The 17,641-nt window shown below is 42.2% G+C and overlaps 1 protein-coding gene across 1 annotated transcript; it reads right to left on the reverse strand.

Moving 5' to 3' along the window:
* Positions 1 to 450: 450 nt before the first annotated feature.
* Positions 451 to 1,997, reverse strand: LOC121405308. Its single transcript, XM_041595944.1, has 3 exons — positions 1,327 to 1,997; positions 828 to 1,262; positions 451 to 715 (listed from the first exon to the last, which is right to left on the reverse strand). Exons 1-3 carry the CDS (start codon positions 1,995 to 1,997, stop codon positions 451 to 453), a joined length of 1,371 nt encoding a protein of 456 aa, XP_041451878.1.
* Positions 1,998 to 17,641: the final 15,644 nt, after the last annotated feature.

Consider the following 17,641-nt stretch of genomic DNA (forward strand, 5'->3'; position numbering starts at 1 on the left):
CCCACCAGACGTCATCTCCTGAATGTCAGAAACCCTATTCCCAACAAAGGTCGATAACGTGATTGAGTGTTGTTGCAGCCAATGCAATACGAGCTGTGAGTCGCTCCAAAAATATGACGTGATGTTGTGTTCAGAGAATATATCCTTGATTTTGTAGAACAGCTGAGACAGCAAAACAGTTCAAGAAACAAGAATACCAGATCTCGTAGCGTAAATGATATGTGCGTGTGTGTTTTATTCTGTAGGGGTGAAATACATTGGCTTAGGTCTAACCTCAACTATTTAGTTACTACATACCGCAGTCTTTCCTCCTACTCTTTTGGTCTCGTCAATCGGAATAACCCGAAGCGGGAAGCATGGCTTGACTTGTTAACTTTATTGTGACCGCAGGTCACCCAGATACCTAATTTCTTCAGAAATACTAGATGCGAATACTATCGATCGTTAAAGCTAATCCGTTCCGCGACATCCCGATCCCCGTGACGCAGCTGCATTCACCACGTACAGTACAGCTAACTTGGAGACGGGACGCATCATAAGCTTGGATCGATCGTCGCTGGCCACGCGCACCGCCGCTCGTCGTGGTACTCCGTCCACTCCAGCATACACCTCCTCAACGATGCCTCGCCTCCATTCTCTCCTTGGTATGGCAGGATCGCATACGTATACGAGATCTCCACGACGCATTGGCTCGACGTGCTCGCACCACTTCTCCCTGCGTACAAGTGTAGGTAGGTACTCATGTACCCAGCGTTTCCAGAACCGATCTCTCATTATCCGGACAATCCGCCACTATTTCCTTGTGGCGAACTTCTTAGGCGACTGACCATCGTTCTCCTGGAAGGTCCGGTACGCCGGCTGCTCCTTTCAGCAGGTCGTTCGGTGTCAATGGGGCTTCCTGATCAACCGTGACTGGCAAGTGTGTGAGCGGACGCGAGTTGACAATGTTTTCCGCCTCAATCAGGAAGCTTGCCAGCACGTGCTCCTTAGGAGCCACCTCCTTCACAGTATGCGCCAGCACCTTCTTGACGCACTGGACCATTCTCTCCCAGACGCCTCCCTCAGCTGGGTTTGCCGGACAGTTGAAGATCCATTCGACTCCTCTGGACGACAGTTCGCCCTGGATCTTCTCCGGTTCGAAGACTTCGTCGAATTTCCTGGCCTCTCTGTCAGCTCCGACGAATTCTTTCCGTTGTCGCTTCTCATCCTGACCACAGGTCCACGGCAGCACATGAAGTTCCTTATCGCGATGATGCACGAATCTGTCGACAAATCATGTGCCATTTCCAAGTGGATGGCCCACGACTGGTGAATAGTGCGACCTACCTCTTCTCCGTTCGACGTCCAAACGTCACCATCAGCGGCCCCAAATAGTCCAGGCCGGTATACTTAAATGGCCATCCATTGGCCTCGAGCCGGTCCTCTGGCAAGGGACCCATCATTGGCTGTCTTGGTCGTGCTCTTCGTAGTTTGCAGATGTGGCAATTGGTTACTATCCTCCGTAGTAACCTCCGCAAGTTGGTTATCCAGAACCTCTTCCGGATCTCGCATATGGTCGCATCCAGGTTTTGATGCCGCATCTTATCGTGGTAATGACCGACGATCATCTCTGCCAGTGCGTGTTTGTGCGACAGTATGATCGGGCGCCGCGCACTGAATGGCATGCACGCGGCCGCATCGATCCTTCCACACGCACGTATGACTCCATCTTCGTCGACGTATGGCGACAGCCCTCGTAATTGGCTGTCATTTGTGACAGTCTTCCGTTGCGTTTCCTCAGCGAACGCCTCACTTTGCGCCAGCCGGATCAGCATGCGCTCTGCCTCGGCGCACTTAGCCGCAGTTAGCCCGTATTCGTCGCTCTTCTCACGGTGTCCGCGACACCGTCGCATAAGCCGGAGGACCCAGGCAGTGGCCCTGACCAATCGGTAGTAGCTTGAGAACCTCTGCAAAGATATAAAGGAGTTTGCTATAACCAGCGCAAACTCACATGGCATCTCTTCTTCATCCGCGGTTTCGCGGGTAGCCACCATCACCCGAAGAAGAAATCGGCCACTCCTCCTCAGGTTCCCGTAGAAAGGGAGGCCCACTTAGCCAACGTGATCCTTGATCCAGATCCACGTGGATTTGCGGCCGCGTCGCATCGTCTGCCACGTTTTCAGCGGACAGTATCCATCTCCATTGGGATACTTCTGTGGACTCCAGGATCTCCGCCACCCGGTTTCCAACGAACCGCTTGTAACGCCGGTGGGTGCTGCTTATCCAGTGCAGAACCGTTTTGGAGTCGGTCCAGAGTACGCAGCTGCTGATCGATACACCGTGCTCCCTTTTTACGGTGTCCATCAGTCTCGTTCCCAGTACGGTTGCTTGAAGTTCCAGTCGTGGTATCGACATGGTCTTCATCGGGGCACATTTCGTTTTGGAACATACAAAATGTGCCTGCACATTGCCGTAATCATATGTGGCTCTCCAGTAAGCCACCGCAGCGAACGCCGATTGGCTTGAGTCCACGAAGACGTGCAACTACAGATCCCGCACGAATCCGACGACAAAGTAGTGGCGCGGACATCGGAATCCTCTCACGTAGCTCATCCCTAGCCGCCAGCTCTCAAACGCTGTGGCCAATTCTGCTGGCAGCGGCTCGTCCCAGTCCACTCCTCTCCGCCAAATCTCTCTCATCAGAACTTTGGCGGTCACCAGGTAGCAGCTCAAGAATCCGATCGGGTCAAAGGTAGACATGACGAGGCTTAGGAACTCCCTTTTGGTGGGGGCACGTTCCCTGTCATCACGCTGCTGGCCACCCGATGGTACTTGACAATGAATTTGAAGTCATCTGTAGCCGGCTGCCAGAACATGCCCAGTATCTTCTCCTCAGCTTCGGTGCATTCAACATTCATATTGGATCCTTGTGGGTTCAAAGCCTTGACCACACTTTCCGAACTGGAAGAGAACCGGCACAAATCGAAACCAGCGTTAGCATGAATTTCTCTTACCCGTGTTGATACAGCAATAGCTTCTTTCTGGTCTGCAAAGCTATCCACGTAGTCGTCCACATAGTGGTACTCATTGATGGCCAGCACCGCGCGGGGATCTGTACGGAGGTACCCTGAGGCATTTAGGGTCTTGACGTAGTGCGCTGAGCACGGCGAACATGTGGCTCCGAACGTCATCACCTCCATCTCGTACAGGTCTGGATCCCGCCGGTCGTCTCCATTCCTCCACAGGAATCTCTGGACACAACTGTCCTGTGGCTGTATCAACACCTGATGAAACATCTCCTTGAAGTCTGCGCATACTCCCACTGCTCCTTCCCGAAAGTGGAAGAGCGCGGCTGGGAGCGATTTGTACTGCTGTGGACCTTTAAGCAGAGCTGAATTCAGGGACACGCCACTAGCCTTGGCGGCCGCATCAAACACCAGACACCAAACACCAAACACCCGGGCTTGTTTGGGTTCTCGACCCCGAAGTGCGGCAGGTACCAGACCTTGTCACTGTTGACTGAAGTGACTTCCTGCTGCTCTAGCCGTCGTGCGTATTCCTTCTTGACGTAGTCATCCATGATTCCATTGTATGGCTGCGCGAAGTTCGCATCACGCCGCAGTTTCCTCTCGATGTTGACCAGTAGATTCAAATCCGAGACCGCGTACACATTCCTTAGCCCATGGCGTTTTGGTTTCCCAGTTCCGCTAATCTGCAAGCTCACCATCTTCGCGTTCCCATTGTGCGTTCCCTTCCCGCCAAACCATTGAATGTTCAGTTGTCGACTCTTGCCCTTCAGGTCTAGGCTATGCGCGAGTCTGTCATCCATCATTGTTACGGACGAGCCTTCGTCGAACAGGGCGTAGGTGTCCATTTGCTTGTTTTCCCCGTACAGAGTCACGGGCAAGATGCGGAATAGTAGATGACCTCCATCCGAACCGACACAGCTTAGGTTCCGGTGTGCGACTTCAGGGCCGTCCTTTGGCGCCTGCTTTTCGTCTAGGGGCCTCCTCGGGGTCGGATCCGATGGCTGCGATGTTTGTGGGTCATCCCTCTGTTGACCACCGCCGTTATGCAGTGATCGCTTGCGATTACCTTGTTGATTCCTCCGTGGCCCATTGTATGAGTGTAGTGGCCGTCTGGGATTGTCCAATCCGTCGTGCAGTAGGTAATGATGATTTCTCTGGCATCTTCTTCTTCTTGTCCCTTTTGCAGAACCTGACCATATGTCCACTTTCCAGGCATAAGAAACAGACCCGATGCTCCCTCACCAACTCAACTCGGGATGTTGGAGAAGCATGGATGAAATCCTTGCAGTCCTAGATCGTGTGCTGCCCTTCACATATTGGGAAACATTTGGTGCGGTCGTTGTGCCACTGCTGATCCATATGAATTGTGCTAGCATGCAGTACCCGTCGTTTGGGATCCTTGCTCCCGACATCCGTGATCGTACACACCAGTTTGGCGAGATCATTCAGCCACTCGCTCAAGTGCAAGACCGTTGGGTACGATCCTATTGCTGCAGCATACCTAACCCAGTCCAACCTTTTGCTCAGGGGCAACTTAGCAATCAACTCCTCCATCAGGGTAGGATTACTCTAGTGCTGGACTCCGTCGGTGGTTGACCGTAGGAACGCTGCGAGATTGCTGACTCTTGTAGCAAATGGCACAAGCTTGCTTAGATTGTGCTCCTGAATTGCTTGTACATCTCGCACGCTCTCCAGCTGGCTACGTATCAGTTGCTCTGGACGTCCATATCGGAATTTCAGCTGCTATGAGCAGCGATTTAACTGACTATCGCGCTTCACCATTCAGAGCCTTCACTAGCCTTTGGTTGTTCTCCAGAGCTATACAGTGGTACGCTGCCGTTGTCTCCATGAACGCGCATTGGAATATAGGCCATTCCTCTGGCTGACCTTCAAACTCAGGAAGATCAGGCAATCGACGCGGCGTTCATCCATTTGACAAGGTAGGCGATGGTGCTCCATATGACCCAAGCGGATTTGTGGGCATCATAAAGTTGTGTTGTGGCTCCCGTAGTGCCTGCACGTAACTTTGTTCTGGCAGCACCGTGGCCGTAACACAATATGGCGTGGAGTAGCTCATCGTTGTACAATTTGTGCTCAGTGTGACTTGTCGCCTTATAGCCAAATTTCCACTCAATTGTGGCGGCAAACTTCCACTCAATTGGAACGGCAACTGTGCATCTAAAGATGGCGTCACTCTCTCGGATAAATCTGGCATCAGATTCTCACTCGAACATTGCGGTAGATTTGCACTCAGTATCTGCCGCTCTTCACCCAAACACTAACTCCGTTTCCAACGGGTTTCCTTGCGGCTGCCTCTTGCCTTTTACTTGCCCTTGCCTTTTCCAGCTCCTTCTCCAAGATGGCGATCCTCTGCGTCAGTGCAGCAACTTGGACGTTGGTGGGATTTGTGCTCTGGCCTGATCCGTCAGGCTGTACAGCACCACTCGGATTCTTTCCTTGTGTCCCACTCCCTTAGGAGTCTGTGGCCGCTGCTTCGATCCACCAGCCGTACTCACGATGGCGATCGGGCCGTCAGTTGATGCGGCTGTGGTCGTCGTAGCTGCGGTAGCCCCGCTCTTTCCAATTCAAGGGCTCCGCCTGGGCGAGTGTGTGGTCGACATGCTAATGTGCGATCCCAAGAAGCACGCAAATAAAGGAGTGCGATGGAAGTGCGAATAAAAGAAATGACGCCGACCGACGATGACCGCGTAGGATTTGCTTTCAACACTTCAATATATCGACACCGAAACAAGAATACCAGATCTCGTAGCGTAAATGATATGTGCGTGTGTGTTTTATTCTGTAGGGGTGAAATACATTGGCTTAGGTCTAACCTCAACTATTTAGTTACTACATACCGCAGTCTTTCCTCCTACTCTCTTGGTCTCGTCAATCGGAATAACCCGAAGCGGGAAGCATGGCTTGACTTCTTAACTTTAATGTGACCGCAGGTCACCCAAATACCTAATCTCTTCAGAAATACTAGATGCGAATACTATCGATCGTTAAAGCTAAACCGTTCCGTGACAATGTATATATAAAGCCTAGTACTCAGATCGAAAAACTGTTTGCTAACAAACAGATGTCATATATTTTTCGAACGACCAGTGGTGTGACCAGAGGTGTGCACTGCATTCCGAACGGTTACACTGCTCAGACCGCTGCTTGGTTTTGTTTAAAGTTAAAAATGCACTTCTTCGGCTGGGGCCGCTCTTCCCCAGGCATATCCTGGGCTCCCCAATATTTTATTGGCAAGGTAATGTGTCTGACTATCAGCAGCAGCAGATGGCGACGCCTCCCGTGCCGACCACCAAGAAGACAAACTAATTTGAAAGCAATATTTGTTTTATATTTATGAAAATTAATAAAAATATAATATTATAATATATAATATATAAACCCTGATTATGTTTGCTAGGTGTTTTTTTCGATCTGAGTACTAGGCTTAACCAAAAAGCTGTATTTTCTTTTCGTGGTAGCAACCCCCAAACATTAAACTAAAAATTTGAAAAAAATGTATAATTTTATTAAATAACAAAGAACAGAATTGGGGGGTGTCACCTTGAAAAAAATAAAAAAATTTGTTGGTCAAATTTTGGCACAGCCTAATGTCATATTAAAAGATTCATTTAGCTCTAAGTTTAATAAAAAACTAATGTGACACCTAGTGACTAGTGCTCTAATTATAAGCCCCTTGCTTGTTGCACTAGGAAATACAATAAACAAACAATACAATACAAAGCGTTGGGCCACCAACATTTCAATCGGTAAAATGTGATTTTCACAGGGTTGGTCCACCAATTTTAGCTCAGCTGTTTCTCCACAGATTTTAATAAACAATACTTTAAACGACGCCTTATTAATAAACTTATACACAAAAAATATAAAGACACAAAATATAATTTTTTGTCGAATTTTCCTGAGATTTAAAAGTAAAAATTTTGAAAAAAATTCCTTACAAAAATCCTTAATTTTGCTTTTGAAAGCTTAATATTTCCCAGACGGTAAGGTGAAGCTACAAAGTTATTTTTATAGCTGCATTTCTTAGCTTTAGAGAATGGCAAAGTTCATTAAAACCAAATGTAAGATATTTAAGTAATGTGAAAAAAGAAGGTCCACCTCTGAAAAAAGAATGAAATAATAATTTTACAAAAAATTCTTCAGTTCTGAAATTGAAAAAAAATCATAATTAAAAAAAAATAATGTGTGTAAAATACTAAACGACAAGAATTAAACAATCACATAAAATAGAACCAAACAACAATTGTGTACTTATTTCGACCTGGTTGAAAACAAAAGTTCTTTTTCATAGAGAAATGACCTGTATTTATTTTGCGATATGCAATTTCCTTTTATTTTACTTAAATAGTTGATGTTTTATTTTCAAATTAACTCCCTAATCTTTAACTTAAAATCTTTCCTTAACCGAGGGTGCATTCCTGATAATTTTGTTAAGCACGACTTGTTTAATTAATTTTGTGCGTCGGGTAGTCGTGTGTTTGGGTAGTTGCTGTTCGTAAGTTCGCAATCTCATTACACTTAGCCGCTCTTTGTCGTAGTTATTGCCGTCTATCACTCTCTCTCTATCACCTAACTCTCAACAACTGTTCTTTCCCTCTCGCTCTCGTAACTTTCTGTGCAGTAACGCTCACACTTATAAACTGTTGCTGCCACCACTCTCTCTCTCCTTTCTCATTTTATTTTTACCGATTTCGCTTTAAGTATCGCTCTAAGCATTTTCTCTGCACATTGGTCTGATTGTTATTTGTTTTGAACTTTTTTTCTCGAAATAAAAAAAAAAATAAAACACATCATTATGGATTTTGCTGTCGTCTGTGCCAAAAAAAAACCCGCAAGAAGCAGATCACCCAATTTCCCTTGCTGGCTATGCAAAATGTGGCAAAATGTGTAGGGATCTCGGGTCGTGTAGGAGATGCCATATCCCAAAGCAACGGCCTGCATTATAGTTGTGAGGAATGCCGTGCTGTGGAAAACAATATGCGTTCGTTAATGAGGCAGACGCGGAGTGGCTTCAAAGAACTGATCTTGGGATCTAAACAGCAACAATCGCCTCTTGGATATGGAGACTCAGTTCAGCCGTTGATTACGTTTGCTACTCCAAGGGCAACGAACGCTACTGGTGATGCAGATTCTGGAGCCGAATCCATCACTTCGGAGAGTATGCAGTTAGAAATGTCTGTAGCGTCCGTGTCCGTCGAGTCCGCACCCAACTCCTTAACTATCTCATCAGTTTCGCTCCCATAGACATCCAGGGCTACCGGATATTGCCATCATAGGTACTAGACCTAGTGGGAGTCCCACCAAAGCGACAAGTTTTTTGTCTTATATGTCTTTTTTATACAAAGCTAAATAAAATCCGTCGGCTTAAGGGTGGAAACTTTCACTTTTCTTACGCCAGGGAGATATCTTCCTTCAAGATAAGCGTCTCCCCGACTCAATTTGAAAGCATTTGTTCCGCCAAGTTTTAGCCGGAGCATTTGCTGGTTAAAGAGTTTAAGGCTAAGGTCGGTACACCATTTTTAGAAATGACCCACTCGATATTGGGCTTACTGTATTGGATGGAATGGGTAGACTATCTGAACGTGAACGTGTCCGCTGCTTTCGTAATGCCGAGTTTACGAAGCATAATAGCCTCATAAGAGATTTTGATAGGTCCACTCTTTACTTGTGCACTGAAGTTATGAAAGGAACACACATTTTTATATCCGTACTCCAAAAAGAGTTAAAGGGTATTTGTGGTAAAAGTGGACGTGTGCAACGTATAGAAGGAAACGTTTCCGACCCCATAAAGTATATATATTCTTGATCAGCATCGATAACCGAGTCGATATAGCCATGTCCGTCTGTCCGTGCGTCTGTCCTTCTGTCCGTCCGTCCGTCTCGATGAGCGCCTAGATCTCAGAGACTATAAGAGCTAGAGAAACCAAATTTGGTTTCCACACTCATGTGATATCACACTGCTATAAGTGTATTTCAAAATTTCGCCCGGCCGCCAAAAGGGACGAAAATCTGTGGCAGGCACAATTTTAAAGATACGATAAAACTAAAAACGCAGTATCGAGAATGACTATATCTACCAGATTGCCGAATCTGAATCAGATCGGATTATAATTATAGCCAGAATGAATAAATTAATTTTCAGTTGTTTCTCCCGCTTTCTTCAGATAGAGACCCGTTACTCATTCGCTTTCTCGCTCGCACACTCTGCCGTGTTCAGTGCGCGAGCGCTCTCGAGCAGAGGAGATACAGAATTTAAACAGTACATATAGAATCTACAGGTTAGATGTAGAATATACATTGTAGATGTAGATAGCAGATGTAGCAAAAAAAATTCAAAAATATCAAATCAAAATGAAAAATGTATATACTGACTGAGTACGGGTATAAGTAGAGTCGCGTCCCCAGAAGCGACTCACACTTTCCTTCTCGTTTACAATGTACTTGACACATTTTTTGATTCTTGTGTCCCACTTTCTTGTCCGGTTAGATCTGGAAAGCCTCCTTGGTTTACCAAAGAGTTATCCAGTCTAAAACACTTAAAATCAAGACTTTATAACAAATTTCGAGATTTTGGTTCTCTCTCTCTTCTCATTCTCGCATGTAATAGCTCGGTCAATGTTCTCCGTTCTTAACGCTCAATGCTATAAAAACTACCTATCTCGGTGCAGGATACGATTTTCACAAAACAGTTTTACAGCTTCCTAAATAGTAAGCTTAGAACGTCCGCACATCCATCCTCGCTATCATTTCTCAATCTGTCAGCAAACAATGATCAGGCAATTGCTCCAGCCCCTTTTTGGCTCCTTATAGCCTCTGCGGTGGTTCACTTGAGAGAATTACCTTGGTTGATGATATTGGTGTTACACTAGACCCAAAGTTGAAGTTTTCTGAACACATTTCTACCATGGTAAATAAGGCCATGGGCGTGCTTGGGTTTATAAAGATGCGGTCAAAGGAATTTAACGACCCCTATACATCGAAGACTCTCTACATCTCTCTTGTTCGTCCGATTTTAGAGCACGGCTCTTGTGTATGCTGCACCCAGTACAAAGTACACCAGGACCGCATAAAATCAGTCCAGAAAAACTTTTTCCTTTCTGCTCTGCGTGGCCTTAACTGGGATGTGTGGGACTGCTTTTAATAAACCTTCCAACCTTAGTTAGTCGTAGAAAAATGCTTGGTGTGATTTTTATGCACAACCTGATCAAGGGTGACGTAGATAGCCCTGACTTGTTGAGCCGCATAAACTTTACGATTCCCATTAGATCTACTAGAAACTTCATTCCTTTGTTCCTTCCGCTTTGTAGATCGAATTATTCCTTGCACGAACCATTTAGGGTACTTTGCTCGGACTTCAATTCCCTCTACCACATAATATCAACTACTAATTTCCTTCCTCTTCTTAAATCACTAATACTAACATACCTTTCCCGTAATTAGTTATATTTTTTAGCTATCTTTGCATGTTTAGCTCTTTCAGCTGTGTTTAGCTCTAATTTTCCTCGAATATTAGTCTAACCTCTATCTTTCCTGCATGTTCGCGATCGGTTCGGTAACATGCATAGCGCGTCATGCGGCAGCGCCCCTCGGTCGGTTGGGTGGCCGGGGGGCTGCTTTTGAGCTGTAGAAGCAAAACTAGCCTTTGTTAAGAGTTTACTTTTGCAATGAAAATAAAAATATCGTCATGCCTGTATACTTCGCGTTGGACCGTGTTCGTAAAATTTTTAGCCGTGCGTGTTGGACATTTTCATTAACGTGCCGAGTTGGGTCATGTCGGAAAATTGCAGTCCAAGCCCATCTTTAATCCATACCTAAGATTCGGTAAAACCAAAATTACATGTCGTTTGCGTTTGCTTTGATACCGTTCCGATCGGTATATTTTTTGTTTTGATTTTCTGATCTGAACGATAACTTAAACGACGCCTAGTTAATAAAATAAAAAAACGCAAGATATAGTTTTATTTTTAATTTTTCCAGAGTTTGTGAAAATACATTTTTTTAAGAATATACAAAAAAAAAAAGATGTTTTAAATTTAACGAGAAGGAACGTGCGAGTCGCTTCTGGGGACGCGACTCTACTTAGTCTACCTACTACTCTACGCACTCAGTCAGTATATACATTTTAGAGCATATGATTTTTTAGAATTTTAAAATTTAAAAAAAATTTTACATTTTAAATTTTTTTGCTACATCTGATATCTACATCTACATATACAATGTATATACTACATACATCTAACATGTATATTGTACATGTTCCATTTAGATTCTACTTCTTCTCCGCAAGGGGTTGCTCGCGCACTGAACGAGGCAGAGTGTGCGAGCGAGAAAGAGAATCAGTAGCGTGTTTCATTCAGGGGGAGACGGGTGAAGCAACTGAAAATGAATTTCTTCATTCTGGCTACAATTATGATCTGATCTGATTCAGATTCGGCAATCTGGTAGATATTGGCATTCTCTACGATTCTCTACATTTTAAGTTTTATCGTATCTTTAAAAATGTGCCTGCCACAGATTTTCGTATTTTGTTGCGTCGGAAGGGGGCGGGGCGAAATTTTGAAATACACTTGTGGCAGTGTGATATCACATGAGTCTGGAAACCAAATTTGGTTTCTCTAGCTCTTATAGTCTGTGAGATCTAGGCGCTCATCGAGACGGACAGACAGACAGACAGACAGACAGACAGACAGACGGACAGACAGACATGGCTATATCGACTCGGCTATTGATGCTGATCAAGAATATATATACTTTATGGGGTCGGAAACGTTTCCTTCTCTGCGTTACACACATCCACTTTTACCACAAATCTAATATACCCCTTAACTCTTTTTTGAGTACTGGTATAAAAAGTTTGATATTTCCCCGATCATTTATCAGTTTTTCAGAATGTTTATTACAACCGGATGTAAGATACTTAAGTTATGTAAATAGAGAAGCGCTACCTCTAAGAAAAATATTAAAAAAGCCATTTTTTTAAGTTTAAAAAAATGATTTGCATTGAAAACAATCATTAAAAAATAATCGACTTCAAAATGTGGAAATTTTTAGACGTGGTAAATAGACACGAAGAACGGATAGCTTAATTTTGGCATAGATAAAGAAAGTCCTAAATAGTCAAACTATACAAGCGTGTTCAAACGTCATGAAAATTCCATATATAGATATTTCACGTGCATTATCGGACAAAGATAACACTATCATATCGTATGACGAGGCTGTGGCTAATATAATGGAGGGTCTAGGACGTGAAGAATATGGGCTGATGGTAATCATGAATGTATGCCACATTATCGAGTATAAACGAACAATTTCGTTCTAATCCATATTTTAACCCTTCAATATGCTCCCTATTTGAGAAAGTGTCTATCTTATACTCGGACTATAATATCGCGAAAACACTCTCTTATACAATAAAAAGACAATATTAAAAATTTTCCACCAACAACATAGCACTGCATACAGGCGCCTCAATTGACGGATTTGGCGCAGGTGTTTTGGTAAAACCAAAATCTTTTCAGTCATAGTTTCCTTTGGAAAATTTGGTAGATATTTACTAGGTCTACATATTAAGTTGCTTACAGACTGTAATGTTTTGGCAAATACACTCGATAAAAATACGTTTTGTACACGCGTAGTCAGTCGGGTCCAATTACTGAAAAAATTAATTCAACTTTTGTTAACATACTGCATGTTACAGGTTAAATAAAAAACGAGAAGGAACGTTGTGAAATACACTCGATAAAAATACGTTTTGTACACGCGTAGTCAGTCGGGTCCAATTACTGAAAAAATTAATTCAACTTTTGTTAACATACTGCATCTTACAGGTTAAATAAAAAACGAGAAGGAACGTTGTGAGTCGCTTCTGTAGACGCGACTCTACTTTTATACCCGTAGTCAGTCAGTATATACATATAATTTTTTAAATTATTTTATATTTTTAATTTTTTTTGCTACGTCTGTCATCTACATCTAAAATATATATTCTACATCTTAAATGAAGATTATACATCTACCATGTATATTCTACATCTACAATGTAGATTCTACATCTTCTACGCGAAAGGTCGCGTACTGCACAAGGCAGAGTGTGTGCGAGCGAGAAAGAGAATAAGTATCTTTTGCTGTTCTGAGAGGTGAAGGGGTAAAAAACTGAAAATTAATTAACCCTTTCAGGACCAGTGTTGCCTATAGGAAACATTATTTTCAAATGACAAAACAGCCAATACAGATATTCTTTTTGATATTTTTTTTTCGTATAATTGGCGGTTCTGTTCTGCTTATCCCTGAGTAGGAATTGCGCAGTTAGAAGTTGTGAGTTCTAAGTATTAGTGTCACTTGCGGGGCGAGAACAGATACCGAAAAAATTGATGAAAAAGTGATTGTGAACTAAAGTCATTTGTACAGATTTTATAATAAACTAAATTGTTTTTGGTGGATTAAATAAGGTATGAATAAGTATGAAACAAATTTGTGACCGAAACGTATTTAGTTTCGTCTTTGGATTTTTGCAAACACAATTTTGCCTATAGACAACATTGGTCCTGAGTGGTATTCATATCATCCCATTCGTATTTGTCAATTTGAGTGGGATGATTCCGAAGATGAAAATTACGGAGAAATTGAAGAGGATAAGGACTCACTTGAGACATTGGAAAATTTTATAGAAAACACAATGCAACATGTTGTTGCCAAAGGAAACACTATTGAAGATGCATTGCTGAAGAGGAGTGAGGGTGAAGACAATGATCGCAGATTTACGAGTAGTAACGAAACGCAACTAAAACTACGCAGGATATTTTCCAGAATATAAATCAGGAGACTTTGAGATGGAGAATAAATATTTCAAATGAAACAGAAGCAACAAATTCCTGACAAAGATACATTAACTGTTCAGTGACCAAAGGAAAAAATATCATACTTTTATATATACTTCGATGAGAAATTTGTGCAAACAAATCTGTGCCGAAACCATGGGAATTTAATGTACGTGTAGTCAAAATACCTGTACTTCGAATGGTCACCAGCTCTAACATCCCCAGCTATATACGACTCGGAAAGTCCACATGTCCTTCTATAGCTATTAGTTATGACCAGATCGCATATTGGATGCAATGGTGCTCAAAAGATAGATGCAGACTATTCAAGACAGGATATCCTCGCTCTAAATGTTCTATGTGTGCCGTCTACCCTTGCTCAAATCATCAAAAAAGTTGCATGCATTTTAAGTTTCGCAGTAAAAACAAAATCTAAGAATTTTAATGAATTTGAAGAATTTTAATGAATGCACTATAAATTAAACAGGATCTATCAAAATTTACTTCCTGAATAACATATACTTAACTTGACGTATACTTAAGAAAACATACCATTCAGGTCCAACATTTCTCTAAGGAAAAACCAGGATATGTAGGACTTTGAAATTTATTTTGGTTATTATTTATGTAAAAATAATATGACCTCAAATATTTTTTTCACCCACCTCCATTCTCTACGATATTTCCTCCGTTTTCTCGTTTCTTTAAAATTGTGGATGCCGCAGATTTTGTTGGGGCGGGGCGAAATTTTGAAATACATTTGTAGCAGTGTGATATCACATGAGTCTGGAAACACAAATTTGTTTGCTCTAGCTTTCATAGTCTCTGAGAACTAGGCACTCATCAAGACCGACGGACAGACAGACATGGCCAAATCGACTTGGTTATTGATGCTGATCAAGAATATATATACTTAGGGGGTCAGAAACGTTTCCCTCATTGCGTTGCACACATCCACTTTTACCAAAAGTCTTTTATGCCCCTTAACTCTTCGAGTACGGGTATAATAAGGTATGTTGCGTATGATTCTGTTTTGGTATATTTTGTTAGGTTTTTTCATTGTTATCAATACTCAATTTACCTGACGCAACCTCTTACGAAAAAAGTTTAAATTGTCTTAAATTTAAAATTATAGTGTGTAGTGAAAAATACCATTAAACGTTCCTTATCGATCCACAAACATAAAAGTTTAGCATTGAAAATAGGCAAATATGCACAGGAATCAAAGTTAAACTTTGCTTATTTATTAACAAGCTTCTAAACAGTACAGAATAAATTTAAAAAATATTCCTTTTAAATGCTGTTAATTTTGTGAAGATATCTTACTTCGCTCAGAAGTTATTCATTTAGAAAGCTGAAACGGCTGATTGTCCCACTTTGCGACGTCGAACACAGAACTGAACACGCATAAAACATAATGATGATTTGGCTTTGCATGACTAATTGAAATGTCAGCATTGGAGAATGATTGCACGGAAGCTGAAAGCACTATCAATTACGATGTTAATACTCGTGCCCTAGAGCATGAAGGTGGCCACATCTCCTGGAGCAAAAGGGGAGGGTATAACTTTACAGAGAGTTTAAGAGTTTTTAACAGATATACGAGTAACTATCACGTAACTATCAACCGAAAATCGATTTTCGCCGTCCCATGTTTTTGAGGCAGAGAAGGATGCTTAGTTGATATGCCGTCTATATGTTGAGATAAATGATGATAATTTAACAATGAACCGATAAATGGAGTACTCAACAGAAAGTGCTTTATCTGCGGAAATTTCAAAGAAAATTATCAACGCGGTTGTCAAGATCGAGATTCTGCTTGCTTCCAAAGAGAAAGCTGCCCTCCATGCTATTGTGGTAAAAGAATTATCCTTCGATCACATTTTTACCGTTTCAGGGATCAATAGGGTGATAGGTAACATGCTGGACTCTGAGACTGATGCGGCAGTCTCTCATCGACTCGGAGTTAAAGGTGCTGTATCATAACTTCACGCGCAAGACCAGTGAGGCGGATGACGCTAGCGAGGAATAAACTCTCTGCAGCAAAAAAAACGAGAAGGAACGTCTTATACCCGTACTCAGTCAGTATATAAATTGTGAACTAATGACACTACTCGACAAAATCGAACTTTTTTTTCCTCAAGGATCCAAACCGACTTTTTCTGATAAATATGGAGATTTAAAATTTTTTAAAGAACTATGGTTTTTTTTCTATGGCAGAACTTTTTTTTAAAGAATTTTTGAAAACTGGTATTTTTTTTAAAGCTTTTTTCAGAGGTAGCGCTTGTTTTTTTCACATAACTCTAGTATCTTACGTCTTGTTGTAAAGAACTTTGCTATTTTGAAAAGATAATTAAAACAGCTAGAAAACACTTTGTGATTACAGCATACCGTCTGGGAAATATAAAGCATTGAAATGCAAAAATGATGATTTTACCACAAATACGATATACCAATTAACTCTTTTTGAGTACAGGGTCTTTCGTCAACCCGCCCAACTGGTGAATGCACAAGAACCTGGAGAGAATTTTCAGGAACTATTCTCCGGATCGCTCCACTCAAGTAGTCGGAGAATCTTACGGACCATTCTAGAAATGGATGGCGGATGGTCGCCAGTGTGAAAAGCTATAAGGTTCTACCGTTTCGAAAATTTCCCAGTTATTCCACCATCCATCTGGGATGTTCCTAATTCGCACGTTTCTGTGCGGTATTTTTTCGATAATTGTCAACTACAACCATAAATATTTGAAATTCATAACAAAAAATAGGAATTCACTACGGAAATTTAAAAAATGACAGATAGGAAAATGTTTAAAAACATCTGATATGTCAGAATTGTCTCAGGCACAAAAACTCGGTTTGGGGATTATCCTCTGGGAATTCTTTTATGAATACTCTGCAAAACTCATGCAGGATATTGCACTGGCTTTTGGCTGACAACCTTCCGACTATTCTGTACTCAGAAAAAGAGCCCAAAGTATACAATGCTATGGCTATAGAAAACTTTCTTTAAGAAACGCCTCGTTGTTTTCGGGTATATCTTTCTCCCAAACCGCTTCTCAGAAAACATAGAATATGTATTTGTATTTAAAACATTGATTGGATTAAGTAGAAGCAGTCACAAATGACCACGTTTCAGTGTTTTCAAAACAGATATCCACTCTAATAAATTCTCCTCGTCAAATGTTGGCCTTATTATCATCATCCATGTCCAGCAACATGATAAGATTGTGGAAGAATATATTTTGGAGCTGAATCCATTAAAATTATAAAAGAAAACAATTTTCCGCCGCACCAAATTGTGTACATCATCTATTTTTCATGGATGGAGGATGGAATCCTCCTGTGGGAATCGGAGTTTCACATCTGTCAAAAATTCCCACCGTTCCTCATAGATGTGCTGTGATTTAGAACAGCAAGAAAATTCATATCTAAAATTTAATCCCCAATAAAAGTAACTCTCTGCTATTAATCCTCAATTCGAAAATACGTATAGTAAACCCGTAACAATATGTATATTGTAGATGCTTATTTGTGTACTTTTTAAGTTTCTAACCTATTTTATTGGCCGTCTGCCATCGGATGATACAGGGGGACAAACGGATGACGGGCTGTCTCGCCATAACTGTACACTCGGGCTAGAGTAAGGATGATTCAGGATAGGGCTTGGTCTGAACGGACGCAGCCGTCACCATCGTAAATGTACATCCCGGTGGAAGTGCGACTATACTATCCACGTTAGTGCGGCTGGAACAGGTCTTGATATGGTAAAGTCTCTACCATGGATGCTGG

Source organism: Drosophila obscura, unplaced genomic scaffold (assembly GCF_018151105.1).
Source record: "Drosophila obscura isolate BZ-5 IFL unplaced genomic scaffold, ASM1815110v1 contig_138, whole genome shotgun sequence".
In the NCBI taxonomy this organism is placed as follows: domain Eukaryota; kingdom Metazoa; phylum Arthropoda; class Insecta; order Diptera; family Drosophilidae; genus Drosophila; species Drosophila obscura.